This window comes from Natator depressus, chromosome 1 (assembly GCF_965152275.1).
Source record: "Natator depressus isolate rNatDep1 chromosome 1, rNatDep2.hap1, whole genome shotgun sequence".
In the NCBI taxonomy this organism is placed as follows: Eukaryota; Metazoa; Chordata; order Testudines; family Cheloniidae; genus Natator; species Natator depressus.
In genome coordinates, this window is record NC_134234.1 from 307,374,049 (window position 1) to 307,399,515 (window position 25,467).

The window sequence follows — 25,467 nt, forward strand, 5'->3', positions numbered from 1 at the left end:
AAATAAAATTAAATATTTTGTTTTTATACAGTCTTTGCTATTGACTTCTTGATAACAAGTCTGGGTAAAGGAGATTATTCTTACATTAAAACATCATTATTCAAAGCTGCTGCTGTTATTCCAAACAGTACATGATGATACTGGAAAGTGTAACCTACCATTTTAACAGCAATTCACATGAAAACACAATTCTAAAGGAATTTCAAAGGAAAAAAGGATGTACCAACAAATAGCGTAGTATTTTATTGGTTCTACCATCCTGAAATTGTCAAAACACCTCCTAAATTGCAATACCTATTACGGGCATTCCTATATTAATACCTATTCTGGAAAGCACTTAGATTTTTACTTAAATCACATTGACTTCAAAAGAATTTTAAGTATGTGCTCAGAGTTAAGCACAGGATTAGGTGATTTCCTCGTCTGTGCATAACAAAAGCCTGTATTACATGACGTATTACATGAAATAATATGACCACAGATTATTTCAGTCACGTCTCTTGCAAACATTCCCTCATATGTATAGCAAGTCCTTTATTAAAGCATCTCTCCCTTTTACAAAGAACATCTGAAGTTTTAATTATGAGTCTATTCTGTATGACAAATAAGCAAAATTGAGTGCACACAAACATTAAACTTCAAAGATTTGTAAAATTTCAGCATGCAGCAGCTGGAATCCACATTTTTACTGTAATCTCACCTAAATTAAAACCACCTATTATAGCAAAAATTTAAGTCTGTAAATGAATACAAAGAAGGCTCAATGCCTACAATTCTGATTTAGCCTGTAGTTAAGAAAATGTATGTCTTAAAAATTCTAGTGAATTCCAGCGATATATGAATGCTTACTTGACGAATCATACTGTGCCATCAATATTTTGCGCAGGCACAGCTCCCTGAACTTTGCAGGTTCACAATCTTGGGGTAATTTTCCAATACTCTTTCTGTCCTCCTAGTTTCAAATCCAAATTTGTGCAAAGTGCTGTCACTTCTTCATCTATAACACATACAAAATGTGCCCCTTCCTTTATCTCCACGGCCAAAAGTCTTGCTCAGGCAAGAGATAACAAGGATGTGCATAATGCAGTCTCCTCTTCTCAGGTCTCTCTTCTTTCTTCCCAGGTCTCCCTTCTTTCTTCCCATCTTTCCCCTCACCAATCCTTCTAATAAGATGCAGTACATTCTGCCTCTGCTGCTATGTGTTCTCATTTTCTATTGCACTTCCCATTAGTGCATTTTGCTTTATCAACGTTTTCCACTTTACCAAACCCTTTTTCTTCATCACCATCATTATCATCAATTTCACCTCTAAACATCCCCCATCCCCACATTGACACTACACTTGAACAGTCTCCATTCTCCCAGGGTCCAAACCATCTCAACTCAAGCCCTTCCTAGAAATTCAGTTATTTTGGCTAGTCTTCCATTACCAACCAGAGAGAAAGGATTACTCAGTGGTTAGGCTGGGATTTGGGAGACCAGGGTTCAATTTCCTGCTCCACCACAGGCTTCCCCGCTCCACCACAGGCAAGTCACCTAGTCTCTGTGCCTCCATTCCTCATCTGTAAAATGGGGATAATAGCACTTTCCTCCTACCTGATGATAAATACATCAAAGATTGGGAGGTGTTCAGATCGTATGGTATCATGAGCCATATAAGTACCTAAGATAGATTTAGTTTTGCCTGTAATAGAAATTTCAAAAGATATATACTCATAAAATTGCAACATAAACATACACGCAACAATCTGGACCTACAAGATATGTACTAAACCTAAGCATGTAAAACACATTCTTGTTACATATGTGTGCCCTGGTGGGCCTGGGGTAGCCCTCACTGGAAATGCTAATGTCAGGGCAGGCTGCAAAAAGGGAGAGCAGATACTCCCAAGACTGGTGGGTAACACTGAAGTTAAACTCCCCAACAAGTCCCAAACTCGTCTTCTGATCCCCCACACTGATTATCAAGAAGCAAAAAAAGAAATTACACAGCCCCCTGGATTGCATTCCAGTTCTCTGGTTCCAAATCAGCACCTAGGTCCAGTACAGTGAGAAGTTATTTAAAAAACACTGCTCACATGTACCAAATGTTTTTCTGACCCCAAAGAGTCAGCCATATCACCAGGTCAGTATAGGTTTGGATGTTACCCAAAATACCACACTGTCAGCCAATCCTTTAGTGTCTAAAACTAAAGGTTTATTATAAAGAAAAAAGGAAGAACAAGAAGAGAGATTTTAAATGGTAAAACAGTCACATACATACAAAGAAAGACTTTGAAGTCCATATATCAGATTCCTAGCAGTATTGGTCAGTTTACTGGCTTGAAAGTCCCTCTAGAACACATCCACAGCTTGGATGGGTCATTCAGTCCTTTGTTCAGAGCTTCGTTTGCAGAAAGGTTATACCAGAGGTAAGAAGCAGGAATTAAAGACAAAATGGAGAAGATGCAGGTGCATTTTATAGTCTTTTGCCATGGGGCTTGTGCTACCTTTGTCCCAAACACAAGCTGCCAGGCACATGGCCTGGAAACCTTAGAGTTCTGTCCATAGGCATGTCCCTGCATGCTTTGCCGAGTCAGAAGGCACACCCCTTGCCTTCTCTCAATGGGTCAATTGTATAGCTGATGGTCCTTAATGGGCTACTTAATGGGCTAAGCAGTGCTAATGCCAGACTGTCTGGGGGTGTCACCCAGAAGCATAGCACAAGTTTTGAAATACAGACATACATACATATCTATAACTCATAATATAAAGGTGATACAAACATATAAACAAGATTATCATATTTGGCAAATTACAACATTTTTGCATATACCTTACATGGTATATCTGGCATAACTCATCGCAATTTTATAATATTGGTATTCATAATATCCCTAAGTGTCCCCCAAACTCCATACAGTGTCACAATATGTTCTTCCTCATCTCCTTTATCTGTACTTTTACTGCAAGGTTCTTGGAGCAGAAACCTTGGCTTACATAGGATCAGCAAAACCCTTTTATTGTTACTCTGTATTAGGAATTCAGGTTCCTAAAATCACCTTATGGTTCTTGCATGCTGGGCCAAACAGGGCAGCAAAGCACAGATATCACATTCTCTCTGAAAGATGTTTGACTAAGTTGTGTCTGGAGAGACCTTCCTAGGGCTTGTCTTCACCTGAAAATCTAATCATGCTATGCGAATGTGACAAAACAGATGATAGGAACATAAACATAACTTGCTGGTCAGCATAGACAAGAACAGATGTATGAGATACAAGAAGGAAGCCGGAAGAGATAAATGGGAAGAAAAGTAGAGGCAGCTTATGAAACCACCCCACGTATTATGTTCTTACATTAAAACCTGGATTCAGGAGGGGAAACTTCTATTACAAACATTACTGGCTGAGAAGGATTGGGGGTGGTGCTACAAACACCCAAGACTTCACAGTAAAAGAAAACTGATCATCTTTAGAATCTTAAAAAATGTAGACTTTCTCCTCCTAATTCTCAGACAGTACTGTTCAACATTGCTTTTGGAGTGAATCTTTTAGCAAGAGATAAATCTATATTTGGGAAAAAATCTAAGATTAATAAAAATAACTGTGTGACCAATATAGTTAACAATTCTTACATAAACAAGAGCCATCTTCTCATCTGCAAATTACTCATGAACATGTCTTTATTTATTAATGTATCAGTATTGCAAATTGATTTTAAGTCTACCCATAACACTGGATTAATATTTTCAACATAAAAATATATCTACACTCTCCCCTCCCCAATTACTTATAAAATTGATCCTAAAACCAAGGATATCTTAAATAGTGTAATAGTCATGCTGTAAAATGAAAGCTACATTTTCTGCTAATCTATTTTATTCAGAAGCAAGATGGTACTGTTGCTAAAGATCAAATGTTTAATTATAAAAAGAAAAGGAGTACTTGTGGCACCTTAGGGTATGTCTACACTACGAAATTAGGTCAAATTTATAGAAGTCGGTTTTTTAGAAATCGTTTTTATATATTCGAGTGTGTGTCCTCACAGAAAATGCTCTAAGTGCATTAACTCGGCGGAGTGCTTCCACAGTACCGAGGCAAGCGTCGACTTCCGGAGTGTTGCACTGTGGGTAGCTATCCTACAATTCCCGCAGTCTCCGGAAATGAGATTCAAAAGTTTGCGGTTCTTTTCCTACCTGGCCAGTGCATCTGAGTTGAGAGTGCTGTCCAGAGCGGTCACAATGGAGCACTCTGGGATACCTCCCGGAGGCCAATACCATCGAATTGTGTCCACAGTACCCCCAAATTTGACCCGGCAAGGCCGATTTAAGCGTTAATCCACTTGTCAGGGGTGGTGTAAGGAAATCGATTTTAAGACCCCTTTGAGTCGAAAAAAGGGCTTCATCGTGTGGACGGGTGCAAGTTTACATCGATTTAATGCTGCTAAATTCGACCTAAAGTCCTAGTGTAGACCAGGGCTTAGAGACTAACAAATTTATTTGAGCATAAGCTCAGGAAAGCTTATGCTCAAATAAATTTGTTAGTCTCTAAGGTGCCACAAGTACTCCTTTTCTTTTTGCGAATACAGACTAACACGGCTGCTACTCTGAAACATGTTTAATTATGTTGTTCTTTTCCCTAAGTATAATCAACATTACTGACCCACTAAAACAAGATATGTATTGCAGAATGCAGCAGACTTCACAGAATATGCAATACCCTTTTGTAGACTGTAGAATTATCATTTAATTGGGCAACAAATTTAACCCCATTTTACATCAGTTCCAATAAATAATTTTCAACTATAGAGTACATTTTCCATAATGCATTACGTTCACATGGTAATGAATGACATTACAATATTTGGAAAGAGCTGTTTAATTGGAAGGATAATTTTTCATAGTGATTTTAAGGTAATGAGGCTGTTTCACACCTGCTGAAGGTGATCTGCACTAAAATAGCGTGTACAGGAAAGATCGTAAAGGATAAAAAGCACATTGGAAACAAAGTCATCACATGCAGAAGTGGATAGCTAGCTTTCTTGAAATGAATCCAAAACAAAAAAAACAACAACAAAAAATCCAGTAAAATTAAAGTTAAGAATACTGACTTCTCTGTTACCTTCAGTGATTTTGCCAGTTTCACATGGTTATCGTAAACTAGAATGTCTACAATCAGATTTCTCAGTTGATGGATAAGAACTTTATCTCCTTCAAGGTCACTTTCTTCCACAAGCACCTTCCAAGATGGGTAGGGACATTTTGTACCATCCCATACCTGCCATGAAAAGAAATTATTTCAACAATCCCTTTTAATACTTTTAATGTGCAAAACAAAAGGTTTAAAAAGTTGATTACTTTAGATTAAATTGTTACAAACATATGTAACGACTTACCTTCACATGATTAAATATTGTGAGTCAAAATAGTTACTAAAGTTACTTTCCTCCTTAACTAAGAAAAACACTCACTTGGTTCAGCAGCAATTTTTCAAGTTTAAGTAGTGTCGATCATAGCCCCTATATATATTTTTTTATGCTACACATACTCTAAATTGGTATTCACTACCTTTTTTTTCCCTCTCCAAACTTTGTCAGTCTTTATGATGAACAAGCCCAGTCCTTCAAAAAGTAAATTTAACATCTTAGCCTGAACACCACCTTAAGAAAAGCCAAATTTAAAAACCAAGTAGTAGTGGTGGAGAGTAATGGAAGTGCCACAGATCTGGTGTAGTATGTGACACAAAGACTGCTTGAGGGAATGTCTAGAGACAATTTGGCCCTCTTATTAACATGGACTTGATTTTCTAGGATGCTTATCAGGCAGGTGGATTGGGAGAAGGAAAAAAACTTCTCTCAAGTATAAAAATTGTACCTGGTCTTAAGAACCCAGCCCTGGAAATCTTTTGGTGGGTTCTCTCATGGTACTCAGTTGGAGGAGATGCACCCACTGGTGTTTAGCTGGCCTTTCAAAGATTCCTCTCTGTCAATAGACGTTTTTGCTACTACTGCTGTGGAAGGCAGACCAAAGGAGGAAAAGTGAGTACATGCTAGGAACTCTCTAAAAAGAGTTGTTTTCTCCCAGGGCTGAAGGTATCTGGTGCGGTGGTTCATTATGGACATTTTATTGTCATTTGATATATACCATTCAAATCTGGAATTCTGTATGTAGGTCCACATGGGGATAATTGGCAACAGAGCAAATTACCAGGCTAGGGCATCACAACAACAGAGACCTAAATTAAAGGCTAAACTATTAGCAGTTACTAGCTTCTTAAAACTACAATTTATACCCTATGAAATAAAGTGGCAAGGTTATTACCAAAGTAGACAATAATGGTTGTAATAAAATAATGGTTCAGAAAGCTGCTGTTTACAGTGTAGGAAAGAAACTAAGGGTAGATGGGGCCGTAACACTTAGATGTTGGATCTACAAGGAGACACGCTTACAACCCCAATGGACACTGTTTTCTAGATAGTTCTCAATACATGGTGCCAAAGCATGTTTTCCCAAGAGCTAGCATCTGTAGAGGTAATCTGCAAAAGAAAAGACAAGACTTTTCCCTTTTTGTCTACTTCCTGTAGCTTAGACAGAAAGATATCTCCTGTTTGAAGGGCCCTCAAGAGAAGCATTTACAAGAAATACAAATCATGTGCAAAAAAGCAAGAGAAAACACATCTGCTCAACCTGACAAAGCAGACAAAAGAAGAAAGCCACCCACATTGAAGACCCAGAGCAGGAAAAGGAACTTGCTGCCATGGATCCTAAGAAGTTCTAACTTCCACAGACAACTGCACCCGGGCATAACTGGAACCAACTTTGGATCAACATCTTACCTGATTTGGCATACTGGTGCCTAAGTTACCTGACCTATTAAAAAGTTGCCAGTATTTTTGTACTTTAAAGAAGTGGACTAAGGCACCAAGGATTTCTTTTACGGTTGGTCTCAGGAGTAGAGCCGGTCAATTGACAGAAAAAGCAGCAGTGTGTGTGGATTTTGATAAAATTTCCCCCCCCATTTTCCACCTGGCTGTATTTGGAACAACTCTGTAGTCCAACACTCAAAAGAGGGAACTGATAAACTCTGATCCAAAGAGCTTATTCCCCCGTCAGATCTAAGGACAACTATTTAATTTTTGATAGCTGGAGAAACCTGAAGGACCTATGGAGTCCTTTTAAGGATATCCCTTTTCATACCCATTAGCCACTAAGGCCTCTTCCAAGAAAGGTCTTTAATCTGTGGTTCCTTCTCTACTTTCATAGATGTGAATGAAGCTCAAGCTTCCTTCTTAAGCAGTTGAAACACTGGGAATGAGTAGATGGAACCAATATTTTTCTAGAACAAGAAGCCACTGACACTTTTTCTTTAAAGACCTGTCCATTTCTCCATCCCTCCTACCGCAGGGACCAACTCCTGTTACACTATGAACCAAAAATTTGAACATTAGGCTATTTAAAAGGCTAAAAAGGTTATTTAGTACGCTAACTAAATCAAACCTGTGCACGAAACAGGAACTGGTCCTTCACAGCTGATGGAAAGACAGGGACAGCTTGGGGTGGAGGCCTTTTATACTCATGGATACAAAACGTTGCAGTAGGAGACATCCATGCACCCCTTAGTTGCTTTACAGCTTTGAATGGTTCCACGGCATGGCACACTATTCTTATGATAGAGGTGGGCAGAGGCAATTTAATGAAGGAAGCGATAAGTCTTTTAATCTTGTAAACTTCATCTTGTTTATGCATTAAAAATTCAGTTTTATTTTTCCTTCTTCATCACCTGCTGCTGATAGCTTTTGCTCCAGTGTGAGGATTTGAGTATCCCCAATTTAAACAGAAAATTCTCAGAGCAGTTGGTAAGCACCTGCCAATTGCTCTTTGCTCATTTTTTTGCACAGCACTGTTACTGGTCATTTGGTTTATTAGTTCTGTGCAACAAATACAATATCAAAAACTGGTTAAACAAATACTATTGGCCACGCACAAAGCCCTGGAAGTAAGTTTGATTGTTTCTCTGAGTGAACATCAAAAGGTCTGTTAGGCCACCACAATGATGACTACCTTCACATACTTATTCACTGAGCAACTGGTCTGCTGAAAATTATTAAACAGTCAAATTAATCATTGCTTTAAATCATAAGAACAAAGACTTAATCAAGAGCACCATCTGAACTATATGAAATGGTGGTGGCATGGACACTACCTTTTAGCAATTCAGCACAGGCTAGCCAAGACCCTGCCAAAAGTATGAGCCTTGCTTATAGCAAGATCAATGTCTGACAGAGAATCAGATAGACTTTAGCACATAGGCACCAAGGAGTGCATTAACAATGCCATAACAATATTAACCCCAAAATTAGCATTTTTGAATCTGTTTAACTGCTATATTTAAATGCAGTTTTATGTGGTAATATCTTTATGCTACTCCTACAAAAATGACACTGTCAAGGTTACTAGTACAAATAAATTGATCTAACATGCTTCACAAGTCAAGCCTTTATTTCCCCCTCTCCCAGTTGTTCTTTTGCTTATATAAAACTGACACAAATGCAAGAGTCTATGGAACTTCAAATAAACAGAAAGCAATGAAAGATAAACAATTTAATAAATTACTTGCCTGTGTCCTTACAAAAGGATCTCACAGCACGAACGTGTGCTCATTGAGGTAATGAACTATGAACATTTTACTTCCAGTTCATAAAGTACTTAAATCATTTTATTAGTCCTTGTTTGACATCCATTTTACATGGGTTTGTTTGAATTAAAATGTTTGTAACAGCTGTAGGGCATGTTGCAGGATGTAGTTTAAATAACATTCCTTTTTATGTCATGTAAACAATGTTCTTCATGAGAACACCTATGCTGCTTAAATGAAGGAATAATGCACTATTTTCTGCCTATCTAAAAATACTAAAATATGGCTTCAGATAATTGTTTCTTGGCGTTACTACACATAAAAGCAGAAATACTCAGATGGAAAACATCAGACTGTCTCTTATTTGTTAACAGTGAACTCATGGAGGGGTTTCAGGATAAAATCAGTCCACTGTCGCTGTTTCTAATTCAGGAAAATTACACACACAGATCCCTTTTCACTTAGCTGATGTTAAGTATTAATTCCCTGAAAGTGCTTTCAAACAGTGTGACACACTGTATTTTGTTTCTTTACTCAAGCACTGATTCTGTAAAGAATTTAGGCATAACTTATAAAGGCTAACTCAAATACCTCAAAAAGATAGCATACTCCATCCATCCATCCATATGCTAAACAATGCTACATAGTGCATTAAATTATATCCTGCTTCTGTTCTAATGAAACATAATACAGAGAAGTGTACATAAAAGAAGTCTGTTATTTAACTAGCAACAATGTAAAAACTTAAAACAGACAATATCATTTTTTCAGCATTAAGAAATTCTGTAATTTCAAACTACAAATGCTTGTGAAATCCTATTCTGAACACATACCTTGTCACACAAATATTTGTGAATAATTCTAGAGGAATAGGTGAGCTGAATGTCTTTAAAGACAAATGAAAGTATGAATTTGTATGAAAGTGAACTGGTTGAGGATCATATATTTACTAAAATAACCCTTAGATGTCGAAAAGACTCTTATATAACATTATTTAAATATAAGATTGAGTGAATTCATTAAAACCCTGAAACATAAAGCCTTGAAATAAGAATCTAATAGTCAATCTGTAACAACTATTTAAATTATTTAAATTGTTTAAAAATCCACCTTGAGAAGAAAGGAAGATCCATCCACTTCTGCCTTCCCTACAAGCTGGCAAGTAAGGTCAAAAAACAGCATTGGCTGGACACCAGACAATTTTGCTGTTGGCCCACAGACTGAAAGATTACTAGCTGCCCACATACGTAGTTCTTCTATTGTTTTCTGTTCTTCTTCTGTGAAAGAGTACGATTTACTAGAGGTTCGAGGCACTATCGGTGCTCCTACGGTTCCATCAAATGTCAAGGATGCAAAGCCAATACCAGTAATCCCCTGCATCTGTTCATTGTATTCCCTGATCTACAACACAAAAACAGGAAGAAAAAAAATATTGACTACAGTGCATGAAAATGTATGAAAATTTCAATATTTTATATGCATAAAAATGATTGTTGCCTGTTATTGCTCTTTAAAATGTATTAGTCCTACAAAATAAGAACACATATGGAGGGAGGAACCAAATGAAAAGACACCAAAACAAATGAATACACCCAGAAAACCAACCAGACAAGCAACAGAAAATGCAACCTAACACCAATAATTCCTGTACTGGTAGGATCCAAAATGCATATGTAAATAAATTATAAAAATAATTAGCTCCCATATAAAGCTTTTCATTCATCGACCTCAAAGTGCTTTCCAAATGGAGATAAGCATCTGCCCCACTACCCTTTACAGATGAGGAAAAGAGGCACAGGGTGAGGTGAAGGTCAAAAGTATAACTGGGTTAAAAAAAATTAGATAAGTTCATGCAAGATAGCTCCATCAACAGTTATTAGCCAAGTTGGTCAGGGATGCAACCCATGCTCTGGGTGTCCATAAACCTTTGACTGCCAGAAGCTGGAACTGAACAACAGGCGATGGATCACTCAATAATTGTTAGTTTCAGAGTAGCAGCCGTGTTAGTCTGTATCCGCAAAAAGAAAAGGAGTATTTGTGGCACCTTAGAGACTAATCAATTTATCTGAGCATAAGCTTTCGTGAGCAACAGCTCACCTCACTGGATGCTGTGTTCTGTTCATTACCTTTGAAGCATCTGTCACTGGGCACTGTCGGAAGACAGACTAGTGGGCTCAATAGGGCTGTTCTTATTTTCTTATGGCTTGCCACAGGTTACTAAGCAGACCACTGATAGAGCCCCAGTATCATAATTCCCAGTCCACCTCCTTATATATTAGACCACACTGCCAGCTAATAAAGTAGACTGTTGAACATTGCCCCTTCAGTTCCTCAATAATAAAATACACCAATTCTGTGAGCTATACTTCTACTCTTATGACAACACAATAAATAGATCAATTTCCCCCTTGATTCATGCATGTAACTTACCTTAATGGGAGTTCTGAGTCCCAAATATTCTTCTTCCTGCAATGGACACCTGCCTGCCAAATGACTGATTTAACTTATGCTTGCCACTATCCAATGCATTCTGGAAAGCTCAAATCCTGAAGCGTTCCCTCAAGCAGCAGACAGTCTGCTCCTCATATTCTCCAGTCTCTATGTGATGTCAATAGGACATCCTCACATACGTGATATGATCCATAAACAGGAGCTCTAGGCACTGGCTCACTTCGCCAATTGGGTAATCCAGCCCTATATAATTTAAGAGTTGGCTATCAAAAGGTAGTAATTGTTCAGAATAACTCATCTGAATAATTTTGCCATTTCTACACCCTAGATCTTAGCCATGCTGTAAAATGATCAGTACAGGGTTCCCAGTGCCCTGTTTTCAGGCCAATTAAATACTTTAGCAATTTAGAAAATAGCACAAACCCAAAAGAACCTGTACTACAAAACTGTTCTAAACAGCAGGAGATTTAATAAAGAATTTGCCAACATTTCCAGAGCATAATCTGTAACATAAATATACAAATAAATAAATAAACGTTATCAATTTGTAAACAAAGCAGCTAAAGAGGGCTTGATATCAGGAAGTCCCTTAATCCTTGCTACTTTGTCTACAATTATAAATGCCTTAAGGATCATTTCTAGGATAAAATCCAACCTTACATGCACTTATATATTCTCTAGACCTGACAGATAAAGTAAGCAGCATTTCATGAGGTAGCTTTTCCTAAAGATAATGTTATAAATTTTAATCTTTTGACCTTTAGCTAAAACCAACCAACCAAAAAAAAAAAAACAACAACAACAGAAGAACAAAAGATATAAATCTGGAATGTATGCATTTTTCATAATTCTTTTGAAGTGAATCAACTCTGTCTCCTAACTCCCACCTCAATGCAAAAAAAGTAAACTTCTATTATAAACAGCATAGACCCATGATAAATGAATAGCCTTTAGCTCTGCTGCTGACACTGGCAATATATTCTATACTATGCACAAAACTATGCAGCACTGAGGGAAAAGGAAAGCCTTCTTTCTTCAGTTTTATTCATTTATCTATGATCAAAAAGATTTCAGCTATATCATCAAATATTTTATGTGGCATTTCAAATGAATCCCTCTCACAGATGTTTTGCTTTTATTTCCCATTTATTTGTTCAATAATTTATCAAGTACCCATTGCCATAGTATCTCAGCAACTTACAGACTGAAAACTCACCACTAGACCTAAGAGAGAGAAGTTTATGAAGCTCTTAACTTCCTGTGTAAGTAAGACAGGAAACTATACTGGCTCATGTGGAATCCTTTGAGCTTTCATCTATCCCTTCAATTTAGACTATTTTCGCTGACTATAGCCTTGATCTCATGCTCCTTTCTTATGGGCTCTGTTTGTGTGTGCCATGCTTCTACGGTCTCTATGAGTAACCTTAGTTTATTACAATTGAAATCAGAGACAAACACAGTTAAGCACAGTAATTAAGCAGTAAAGGAAATGAAACATAAGAGAGTAGACCTCAAAAAGCATGATGGAGGACATTAACAAATGATCTTGAAGTGAAGAGTTTTTTCTGTGAAATTCCTTAAGTTTGGGTAAGTGAGGAAGCCACTCACAGGTCTCAAAGCTGTTCATAAGGTAAATAATGCATGGTACTATTTAGCAAATGACAATGTGAACAGAAAAGTACATAGAGCAGGGGTTACAAAGAAAAAAAAAATGACCTAGCTGAGACATCAGAACCAAGGAACAGATGATATAGAGGGAGAATGTTCTTGGCTTGCCCATTGCAAAGGACTGTGACTAAATAAGTGGAGTGTAATCTAAAGAAAATTCATGGACAGAGTTCCATCAAATGTGGTTTGTTAAAGCACAGTGAATAGTTCTCAAACCATGGTAAGCAATGCTACACTATAAAATAGCTATGTTTAAACTAATTTTAGTTTTAATTAAATGTAGATAAAGCTAACCTGTGAATTTAGTAAAAGATGATAACCTTTTCCTACAAGAAATGCTTTTTATTATTCCTGGAATCTTGGCTGGCGGCAAGACAGATACTCTCTGGAATAAATAATTATCACTGTAGCAAAACATCTACTGGGGGAAAAAAAAATACAACGAAACAGATGGTGTGGACCATGCTTGCAATGAGCAAGCAACTACCTTCACTTATGGTTTAAGGGAGCTTCTAGATAAGTAATTTTAAACCTGAAGAATTGAGTGCGAAATCCTGACCCCACTGAAGTCAAAGATAAACGCCCATATACTTCAATAGGACAGGATTTCACCCAGAATATATTTACACAACAGTTGCTAATCTCCAATGCTTCATGAATAGATTTTAAAAAGCCAAATACATCTGGATTTAAAAAAAACATTATCTATCTAGTTCAATGGAAGGGAAAGTGTGATAATAAACTGAATATTAGACTGGGATAATTTTGAGGTAATTTTCCATCAAAACTGATAGTTAAATTATAAAGGCAAGAGCAACGTAAGAGACTTTATAAAACTACTGCTGTCATAGATCATCAAAATGCCTCACAAAGACAACATAAAGCTAGTTTATAACTGCTACAGTAAGAAGAATCTAAACTAAATCTGAAAGTTGATTTCCAGCTGGATTAGGAATCGAAGACAGCTTTTTCAAACCTGGATGCCACAAGTTCAAAGGCTTGATCATAATTTACATATTTCTCAAAAGAATGTCTGGTAGTTTCAAGACAAAGGGTTTGTTTGTTTCTTAAATAGAACAATATTTCACTGTAGATAGTCTTCTCTGATGAATTCCTTCTTAAACTGAAACCAGGCAAAGAATATACTGCATGTTGCTATAAGGCATTGGCAAAACAGTAAAGTTATAATTTACTTAAGCATCTTAAAATTATTATACGCAACTTAGTTAACTTTTACTATTCTAAATTTGCCAAGTGATCGAACCTTGACCAGCTCAATCAGATTCTCAGATTATTCCTGAGATAGAGGATTGATGCCTGTGACAGCTACTTTTATGAAAACATTTTCCTTCCCAAAATGATGTCTTCTGGAACATTACCTTATATTTTGCAAATGTTTTGTCACATTACTTTAAGTGTACTAATCCACAATTTAAACTAGTTTCAGTAATATGGTATCCTGATCATATTCTCTCTCTTATATTTGGGTTTTACTATTTTAATTCCTTTATCCTAATAGATGCATAATAATTGAGGCCATATAAGAAGGCAGGTGGTAATGGAAGAGAGAAGTAACATATAATATTTCAGTAAATATGTTGTGTTCCCAATGTTAATTAAATCTTTGTGCATATATTTAAACAGAATGCTAACAAAAATAAATTACTAAAAGCAGCTGTAATGATTTGAAGAGAATATCCACCAGCTTCTAAAATAGGACACATTTAAAAAGACACAATTTGGACACTATGCTGTGCAAGCTTCTCCACACAGTTTTGCCAATGCACTTATTTATCAAGTAGCCAACACCAACTATTGTACAGAAATTGCTGATCTGGGTGGATAGTTTCAAGCTTGTGAGTGTGCATTTGTTTCAAAAGTGTACAAACACTAAATAGGATTTGCATCTAAGGCAAATGCATTACACCACTATGGCACTTAGTCCCCTTCATGGTATTGTGCTATAAATGTGGTGGCCTCAGTCCAGGTCCTAGGGGACAGATGTCCACACAAAACACACAAAAAGTCACAAACAGTGCCATCATAACTGTTGGCATCCTTATTGGAAGTCTCAGTAGAGGATTAAGGATGAAAAAAGTATTGACACTAAACTACCCTTAACTTTTGAGATGGTCCCACCAAGTCAGGATAGAGTAACATGAAGAACAGCCATGCTGGATCAAACCTGTGGTCTGTCCATTATTCTGTCTCAGAGAGTAGCCAGCTCAACATGCTTCAGAGGAAGGTTAAGGAAACATGTAGTAGGTGGATGTGGGATAATCACCCCCTCCATGAAGGTCTTATGCTGATCCTAAATAGCTAGAAATTGGTTTAAGCCAGTATTGCATTTTCTTGTGTTACAATTCCAAAAAGCCCAACACCATTTTTTTTTTGTTTTGTTTTAAACTCAAGGATGAAAGAAGTATTGTGGATGAACTATGCTTTAATTCCTTTGCCTGATTGAACGATGTGGAGGTGAAGAACCACCTACTTATTACAGTTATACAGCAACCCTGATATTCTATGAAAAGAAAAGGAGTACTTGTGGCACCTTAGAGACTAACAAATTTATCTGAGCATAAGCTTTCGTGAGCTACAGCTCACTTCATCGGATGCATTCAGTGGAAAATACAGTGGGGAGATTTATATACATAGAGAACATGAAACAATGGGTGTTACCATACACACTGTAACGAGAGTGATCAGGTAAGGTGAGCTATTACCATCAGGAGAGCGGGGGGGGGCGGGGCGGGCGGAGGGAACCTTTTGTAGCGATAATCAAGATGGGCCATTTCCAGCAGTTGACAAGAACTTGTGAGGAACAGTGTGGGGGAGGGAGGGAAATACCAGCGGAAGTTGGTCCAATAAAAGGTATTACCTCACCCACCTTGTGTCTCTAATATTCTGGGACCAGCATGGCTACAACAACACTGCAAACAACATTATATTGAAGAGGCAACCCTAAGAGACAGACAGACACAGCACACATTTCTCTGATAATACTGTAGTTAAGAAACAATTTGGAATATTTTAAAATTGTGAAAGACTTGGCAAAATAACACTAAAGAGGATTTCCGGTAACACGCTAACAGAAAACAGATGTACCAGAAACAACAATCCCTAGTTATAGGCATACCTGGTCACACTGTCCACAGTTAAGGTTGCCTGACACATCCCATATTAAGATCCTGTGTTCAAGTTCCTTATAATTTTGTCAGACTGTAACCATTTGGACTGAATTACTTCCATGCCAAATGTGTGCCTCAGGCTGAATATTTTTCAAGTTTCAGCCAAAATGGTTTGGTTGTTTCTTTGAATGAGTTTGGGAGAAAATATACCGTTTTGCCAATATTATAAAAAATTCTTACAACTGTTTAGTTGAGTCGCTCTAGTGCTCCCATGCATGAAGCAAGGGCTTGAAATTTGGCAGGGGAGAAGTTTTCCTCATGCTGGGGATGTGCTTTTTGCCATTCCTTGAAAAAGCACCTAAATCTGGTCAAGTTTTCCACTCTACACATTACTGTAAAAATCTTTGTACAAAATATGCCTTGTGAGGTATCATTTTAAACCTAATAACTGACTGTTCAATAATATTATAGTGCAATGTTTGTAGCAACCTTGTGTGTACAGTTATGAAATCCCCCGCCCCATAATGCTAAAGGCACATATTCAAACTCACATAGCCCCAGTTAGGTAGAACTGGTCAAGAAGGCCTGTATTAAACAAAGAAATGTGTGTGTACCTCAATTTGCATATATGCTGAAAATATACTCCTCAGACAGTGAAAGAGGGAAGAACCAAGACAAAGAAAATGTGCATTTCCATATGCACTGGTGAAAAGAGACAGAATGAAGCCACTTTCCCATCAGACTCCAAGTCTCTTTGCTCTCAGCTGGAAAAAATTTTATCTCAAGAAAATACATTTCAAAAGGGTGACTGAACTATAAAATTGAGGGACAAAAATACCCCAAGTTATCTCTCTCTATCCACCTCTCTCTCATGACTTAAGATGATAAAAAAAAAACAGCCGCTGGAACTTGGGAGAAGATCCTGACCAGAAATTTGGTCAGCAATGCTACTGAAAACCTGTGGTAAGAATTTCATCTTGACCAAGTCTAGTTTGTTAAGTTTAGTAGTAGGAAGCTTTTATTTTTATTTTCCTTGTAACCATTTTTGACTTTAATGCCTAAATACTTGTACTCATTTAAAACTTATCTATTTGTAGTTACATAAACTTGTTTTATTCTTTAATCAAAACTAATTCAGGGTTATGAACTGTATGTGTAACCCCATCTGAGGTGGCAACCTATTGTATCTTGATCTCCTTAGAGAGGCAATGGACCTAATATATCTGGACTGCCCAAGAGAGGGTTGGACAGTGCTAAACACACTTTTGGGAGGAAATTCATGACTGGGAGTGTGTTGGCGTCATCCTGCATGTGGTAACCCAGGCTGGTGGAAGCCAGATTGTGACTGGAGTGTTGCTAGCAGGCTGCAGCTATACACAATCACTCAGGGTGTTATCTGCATGCTGTTTGCGAGCTGCCCAGGTGGAAGCTACAACAGTGAAGCATTGTTAGGCATCCTAGGTTGCAGGGCACGGGTGACACAGCCCCTCACTGGTCTGGATTGCATCCTGAAATGTCACATGATCATGTAATTAAAGACTGTATCATAATACATACTCACAAGAGGGCCAAATTAATGTTGCATGGGCAACCTCAATTCTGGTATTTCCTAACTTTTTGGGCGCTGGACTTGTAACCTCAACATTCGTTTAATGTAGTTTAGTGTGTGTAACATAAGGTCAAAAGGGGAGTACAATATGTACGGTGTTGATATAACACAACATTTTGAGACCGTGTGCTTCCACTGTTAGGGAGAAAGCTAAACGTCCTTCCCTCCACGGTGTTCCGCCCACAGTAGTAAGAGGCACAGGTATATCTGTAGTAACTGATGCAGTAAAAGGCACAGGTATATTTGTAGTAATTCATTAAGTATTAGCTTAAATCACAAAATTACAAGAAATATTAACAGAAATATAATTATGCAATACATAATCTTTCAATCCTGTTATCAAGATGCTTGCAATTTTCATTTCCTGAAACATTGAGCAAATCAAGTGATTCTGTATCTAGACTAATCCCAACTGAACTCTTTTCCTCCCATTACATTATTAGCTCTGACCCACAGGGCCTTGCCAATACCTGTTTTAATTATTATCGTGGTGCAGTAGCACCACTATAATAAAGGGTATGTCCTGACTTTGGTTTAAAGGGCAACCTTCTACGGCCTCTTAAATTGGCATGCTTAGTCAGATTCCTTTGAAATGTGGTGTGCCTTAGAAGGGTGCAGAATTTGCTTAGTGACTCAATTTCGGGTCATTTAAGACAGATATTGTGGAGTTGTAAACACCCCATAGCAGCCATTTTTCAAAAAGTTTCTAGGTTTTGTTTCTTTTATTTATTTATTTTTGGCTCAGAGCTACAGATAAAACTATTGATGTAATGTTGGTCTCAGTCTGTTGAATTTTACCCAAGGTGGTGCACGGCACTGACTAAATCTTTGGGAGACCCAAATTGAGAACAGTATTTAAGAATATGTAGATTTTTACAGTGCACGTGTGCCAGTACATAAAAACGGCTAGAGGGTTTCCACTGCCGCCATTTTATAGAGGACTATGGCTAGCTAGTTGACTTTAGAGCAGATTCCAGATTGATCTAGCATGCCCCAGAGTTGGGGTGACGTTCAAGGTAACTAGCTCAAATAATTCTAATAGTTTGAAGAGGCATGGTTTTTGTTTACACAATCCATGGTGGCTTATTCCTATCATATTCTGTTCACATATGAATTCTATAGCTATCTTTAATGATTTTATTCATTTAGTTTACCTAGTACTCAAATAAGGCTCACTGTTCTGGAATTCCCAGGATTACCTCTAACTTTCTTAAGATAAAAACTACCAACAGTATGCCTATTAATTATTAGTAGTAGTTTTTGAAATCCATTTCGTCTTGGTTCATAAACTAGTGAACTTCCTTGTCCCGCATCGGGCTTTCACAATATGAATGAAGTTATCCCCACATTGCTGATGCCTCCCCCCGCCAAAAAAACCCAAATGTATTAAAAACAACGTACCTTTATTCTATGAAATCGAACAATATCTCCAATTTTGTAGATTTTTGGAAGGGCATCTAGATTTCCATTAAAAAGTGTGCATGTTAATTTCACATTTGATTGGTCCACAATTGTTACAACAGAACAATAATCTGTAAAATATAAAAAAGAATGTATAATAGGACTTAATGACATTTTAGTATTAATATATTCATGTTTGGATTAACACATAAATCAAGGGAGTAATGCTAATAAGAAAATTCGTCCCATCATATGCTATGTAAGCTGTTAGAATAGCTGAAAACCAGTATGGTTGCTTGTGTAAAGAGCTCTGAGTCAGAAACTCCCACATTCTGTTGTTCTGCCATGGGCCCACTGTAGGGTTTGGAGAATGTTACATCTTCACAAGTCTCAGTTTCCTCATCTGCAAAATGGGGAAAATAGCTATTTACCTCACAGAGTTGTGAGAATAATAGTGTTTCCACTGTACTTTAAGAGATAAAGAGCTGTGCAAGTGCCAAGAGTAAATTAAAACATTAATTACCACCCCACACGCAGACATAAGAAAAAGAGTTGCAGACACATATCAGTGGTTTGAAAGTTTATCATCTTTCAAGCTGCTATTTTATTTAGTTTTGGGAGGTAGGCATTGGAGACCCAGGAAACGGCACTGCACTTCCACAACAAGCCACAGGGTCAAACTCCAAAGACTATATGACCTTTATTCTGCCTCACTAGAACTGTAACAGTGTATTATGTATGTTACAGACTTCCCTAAACAGAAATGCAAAAGCATGTGCTCAGTTGGACATCTTTAAGTGAGAAATCTGTAAGGAAGTAATGGTGAAATTGCTGTCTTGATCTCAGGAGTTAGGTGCCTAACTTGCTTGGTTGCTTTTGAAAATACCACTAGGACATCAGTAATTTTTAAACAGGTACTAGGCAGAGGAATGGCATCACAGTCTATTTCTATGTCGATATATGACTTTGCCAGGCATTTATGTATGCAAAACTTTGTTTTGAAAATGGTTTTAATAATGTACAGTAAGACCCTTAAGAAAAGCATATCATTACATGCAATGCATTAACTAACAATACACAACGTTTCCATTTTTGAAGTACTGACTCCTGAAAAGGGGGAAGTACACATTGGCTTTGAATGTGAAGGTTGCTAATTAGTGGGGGAAGCAAAAGTGGATGGGAATCTGGGAGGCAGTGACCATGAGTTGGTTGAGTTCAGGATCCTGACACAGGGAAGAAAGGTAAGCAGCAGGATACGGACCCTGGACTTCAGGAAAGCAGACTTTGACTCCCTCAGGGAGCGGATGGGTAGGATCCCCTGGGGGACTAACATGAAGGGGAAAGGAGTCCAGGAGAGCTGGCTGTATTTCAAGGAATCCCTGTTGAGGTTACAGGGACAAACCATCCCGATGAGTCGAAAGAATAGTAAATATGGCAGGCGACCAGCTTGGCTTAACAGTGAAATCCTAGCGGATCTTAAACATAAAAAAGAAGCTTGCAAGAAGTGGAAGGTTGGACATATGACCAGGGAAGAGTATAAAAATATTGCTCGGGCATGTAGGAATGAAATCAGGAGGGCCAAATCGCACCTGGAGCTGCAGCTAGCAAGAGATGTCAAGAGTAACAAGAAGGGTTTCTTCAGGTATGTTGGCAACAAGAAGAAAGCCAAGGAAAGTGTGGGCCCCTTACTGAATGAGGGAGGCAACCTAGTGACAGAGGATGTGGAAAAAGCTAATGTGCTCAATGCTTTTTTAGCCTCCGTCTTCACTAACAAGGACAGCTCCCAGACTGCTGCGCTGGGCATCACAACATGGGGAGTAGATGGCCAGCCCTCTGTGGAGAAAGAGGTGGTTAGGGACTATTTAGAAAAGCTGGACGTGCACAAGTCCATGGGGCCGGACGAGTTGCAGCCGAAAGTGCTAAAGGAATTGGCGGATGTGATTGCAGAGCCATTGGCCATTATCTTTGAAAACTCGTGGCGAACGGGGGAAGTCCAGATGATTGGAAAAAGGCTACTGTAGTGCCAATCTTTAAAAAAGGGAAGGAGGAGGATCCTGGGAACTACAGGCCAGTCAGCCTCACCTCAGTCCCCGGAAAAAGCATGGAGCAGGTCCTCAAGGAATCAATCCTGAAGCACTTAGAGGAGAGGAAAGTGATCAGGAACAGTCAGCATGGATTCACCAAGGGTAGGTCATGCCTGACTAATCTAATCGCCTTCTATGATGAGATTACTGGTTCTGTGGATGAAGGGAAAGCAGTGGATGTATTGTTTCTTGACTTTAGCAAAGCTTTTGACACGGTCTCCCACAGTATTCTTGTCAGCAAGTTAAAGAAGTATGGGCTGGATGAATGCACTATAAGGTGGGTAGAAAGTTGGCTAGATTGTCGGGCTCAACGGGTAGTGATCAATGGCTCCATGTCTAGTTGGCAGCCGGTGTCAAGTGGAGTGCCCCAGGGGTCGGTCCTGGGGCCGGTTTTGTTCAATATCTTCATAAATGATCTGGAGGATGGTGTGGATTGCACTCTCAGCAAATTTGCGGATGATACTAAACTGGGAGGAGTGGTAGATACGCTGGAGGGCAGAGATAGGATACAGAGGGACCTAGACAAATAGGAGGATTGGGCCAAAAGAAACCTGATGAGGTTCAATAAGGATAAGTGCAGGGTCCTGCACTTAGGACGGAAGAACCCAATGCACAGCTACAGACTAGGGACCGAATGGCTAGGCAGCAGTTCTGCGGAAAAGGACCTAGGGGTTACAGTGGATGAGAAGCTGGATATGAGTCAGCAGTGTGCCCTTGTTGCCAAGAAGGCCAATGGCATTTTGGGATGTATAAGTAGGGGCATAGCGAGCAGATCGAGGGACGTGATCGTTCCCCTCTATTCGACATTGGTGAGGCCTCATCTGGAGTACTGTGTCCAGTTTTGGGCCCCACACTACAAGAAGGATGTGGATAAATTGGAGAGAGTCCAGCGAAGGGCAACAAAAATGATTAGGGGGCTGGAACACATGACTTATGAGGAGAGGCTGAGGGAACTGGGATTGTTTAGTCTGCAGAAGAGAAGAATGAGGGGGGATTTGATAGCTGCTTTCAACTACCTGAAAGGTGGTTCCAGAGAGGATGGTTCTGGACTATTCTCAGTGGTAGAAGAGGACAGGACAAGGAGTAATGGTCTCAAGTTGCAGTGGGGGAGGTTTAGGTTGGATATTAGGAAAAACTTTTTCACTTAGGAGGGTGGTGAAACACTGGAATGCGTTACCTAGGGAGGTGGTAAAATCTCCTTCCTTAGAAGTTTTTAAGGTCAGGCTTGACAAAGCCCTAGCTGGAATGGTTTGATTGGGGATAGGTCCTGCTTTGAGCAGGGGGTTGGACTAGATGACCTCCTGAGGTCCCTTCCAACCCTGATATTCTATGATTCTATCCCTCGGTGCACAGTGCCAGAATGTACAAAACTAGCATTCCTAAGAGTGAAGAAATTAAATTAAATTCTTACATTTAAAAATTGTATTTCTACACACCAGTACATAAAAGTGGGCCTGCTTGCCCATTCATGATTTTTTTACCCCAGCCCTCGTTCCATTAGTTAATTTACTTGCCATTTATACTGAGTGTGCCATTTATAGTGGAGTTGAAAATGTTTGCTGGAAAAGTGAACTGAAACATTTTATGCTTTCAGACTTGGAAGGCACCAGGAGTTTTTGGGTTAATTGGTGCTGCTAAGTATTGTGCAAACTAAGGCCATGTCTACGCTTGGAGTGCTTTACTGGTATAAATGTAATGGTATACTCTACTGGCATGCAGTCTTAGCTGGATACAGCTTATGCCTGTGAAACTATGCTTTTAGCACTGTAACTTATTACACACTCCTTTCCCTGCAATAGTGTGAGACAAGCTATGCCGGTAAAAGCACAGTTTTGCTGATATAACTGAGTCTGCAAAAGCTCACTTTCATATACAATGAAAATGTTGTTATACTGGTAAAGTGCTAACTTGAGGAGTAAAAAGTTCAGATTTACAGGCTGGAAACAGAAATCTTTCCCCTCTTGCCTACATCTCAGTACGTTTGGTATGGTCTCCTCTCAGAAACCACGCAAAAGGGGAAGAGTTAATTCTGCCCTCTCGGTTTTATATTGTGTACTGGCAGCAACCAAATCTAGACTCCTGAGCTCAATCAGAAATGGTTGTAGTACTTCAGATGTTAAGATTTATATAATCCCCTTGGAGTCCCTTACTCAGAATTTAGGAAACACTGCTTAAGCCATCAGCAAGTTGTCTAGGTTATTTTTAAAATTTAGATAGATAGATAGATAGATAGGGCTGTCAAGCTATTAAAAAAAATAACCGCTATTAATCACACGATTAATGGTGGGGACTGACTTTTCCATTTTGGTTTTAGCAACCAAACATACACATTGGAACCACTCCACCTTATTACCAGGTAACCTCCATGTATCAGGAACATATCCAAGAACAAAACTTAAGGGAGAGGGCTCCAATTTAGCATCCAAAATCAGATTAGTCATTTGACCTGCCTCAGACCAGAAATTCTTGATAGAGGGGCACTCCCAAAAATAAGGTAATGCAGCACCAGTGGAGTTTCATTTCCAACAGCCATCAGCAGTTATGAGGCCCATTACAATTACATTATGTGGGGACCAGTATATTCAAAAAAGTGTCTGGTGAATAAGCCACAGTCTCAAATCTTCAGCTGTTTTTTTAACATTAGATACAATTGTATTACACTACAGAGATAGTTGTGTATCCAAATCTCTATTCCAAGCAACTCTCAAATTGTCAATCTTTGGCAGAATTTTTGCATCAGAAAATCATAAAAGGATATCACTGGGTGAGTAAATCTAGGAAGATTTGCTCCAAAATAATAAAAATGTTATGGAGGCTCTGGAGCTTCCAATGCATTGGGTCTAAAATACATTTGAAAGTAAATGCTTTAATTGGAGATATTTCCACGCTCCAGAGCGGGGAAAGCCAAATTGTTGCTGAAGATCTACAAATGGTTTAAGTTTATCATTGTCAATTAGCTGCGACAAAGTCATAATTCCTCGCTCCATCAATTACTCCACATCATTTTACCACCGATTTTATGGAAAGATTACTCCAGAGAACCATCTCTACATGGAAGAATGGATGGAAGCAGAACTTTCTAGCCAAGTTTGACCAAACTTGTCTCACAGTTCTTATTGTGAGAGCTCAGGAGCCATCCAGCCCATAATAATTCCATCCTATAATGCCCAAAATGGGGAGAGGATATACCAATTCTCATTCAATCTGAAAGCAAGGTAGGGTCTGCATGGTCACCTCTAACAGTCACAAAAATGACTGGCATAACAAAAAGGAGATATGATAATTTTTCAAGTTGGGAAAACAAAATTCTTCCAGAGATGGAGGGAGCTGTAATTTGTTCAGAGCCAGTCTAAATTCCTCACTTCCTCAATTCCTTCCTCCCCAAAGAAGCATTCTGAAAATATTATTTAATTTCTCAAAATATATTTGAGGAATCGAAATAGGGAGACCACTCTGGACATACAGAATTCTGGGAAGGACATTCATTCTCAGTATACTAATTTTATCCCACAAACTGAAGATTAACAAATTCCATCTCCAAAATCACTACCCAGTTGGGAGATAACTGGTTATATATTTATCTTAGGGAAGTTCTGAATATTATTGTGAATCAGTATTCCTAAACATTTCATGTCAGAGGATTGCCATTCAAAGTCCCAATTTGAGAAAAGACCTTTGTGGACAAATTTGTTAATGCCTAGGATTTCTGATTTACCCCAATTAATTTTATTTCCTGAGAAGTGTCCAAACTTTTTAATAGTGGTTAGGGGGGTTAGGAAGGGTACCCTCTGGCTTAAATACAAGAGCATCATCCACACAGAGCATAATTTGGTGCTATGTTTGGCCTCCTCTGATACCATGAATATGTTGATTTGCTTGGATAGCACTGTCTAAAGATTCTAAAGCTAAATCAAAGAGAAGAGGAGAAAGGGGGCAGGCCTGCCATATTCCTCCCTGTAATGCAAATGGGGCAAAAATAATATTGTTGGTAACTACCCTGGAAGTCAGATTACAGTATCTAAGCTTAATCTAAGCAATAAAGTGGCTACCAAATCCAAATTTTGCTAATACTTCAAAAAGACTGTCCTGTGCTATGTGGTCAGAGGCTTTTTTGGCATCTAAAGAAATTACAGAAAAGGGTTCTTTAGAATCTCTTGAAGTGGCAATAATATCAGAGCAAATTATTTGAACCCTGTCTATTACAAAGGAACCCTATGTAATGTATATGTATAACCTAAGAGAGAACTTTGTCCAACTGCATAACAAGAGCTTTAGCTAAATCTTATCATAATTCATTAAAGAAATTGGCTTGTAATTACTACATAGTCCAAGGTCTTTCCGAGGTTTATGATAACTGAAATTACAGCTTCTTCCACAGTAGGTGGGTACATTTTCTCATTCTTTGCCTCATATTCAATAATCTAGGTGTGAAAACTATTGTAAAATTCAACAGGGAACCTGCTTGTACCAGGAGTCTTTCCAACCTTCATTTCTTGTATAGCTCATCAGTTCCA

General features: G+C 38.5%; 1 protein-coding gene across 1 annotated transcript in view; it reads right to left on the reverse strand.

Annotated features, from left to right (window-relative positions):
• The window catches only part of POT1 (protection of telomeres 1), a 146,459-nt gene that overhangs the window by 39,995 nt on the left and 80,997 nt on the right, over positions 1-25,467 (reverse strand). Inside the window, exons 8-10 of the mRNA XM_074942355.1 lie at positions 18,870-19,000; positions 9,723-10,013; positions 5,100-5,255 (exon numbers count right to left, since the gene is read on the reverse strand). Of these exons, the coding sequence (XP_074798456.1) occupies positions 5,100-5,255; positions 9,723-10,013; positions 18,870-19,000 (578 nt within the window). The remainder of the gene's footprint in view (positions 1-5,099; positions 5,256-9,722; positions 10,014-18,869; positions 19,001-25,467) is intronic.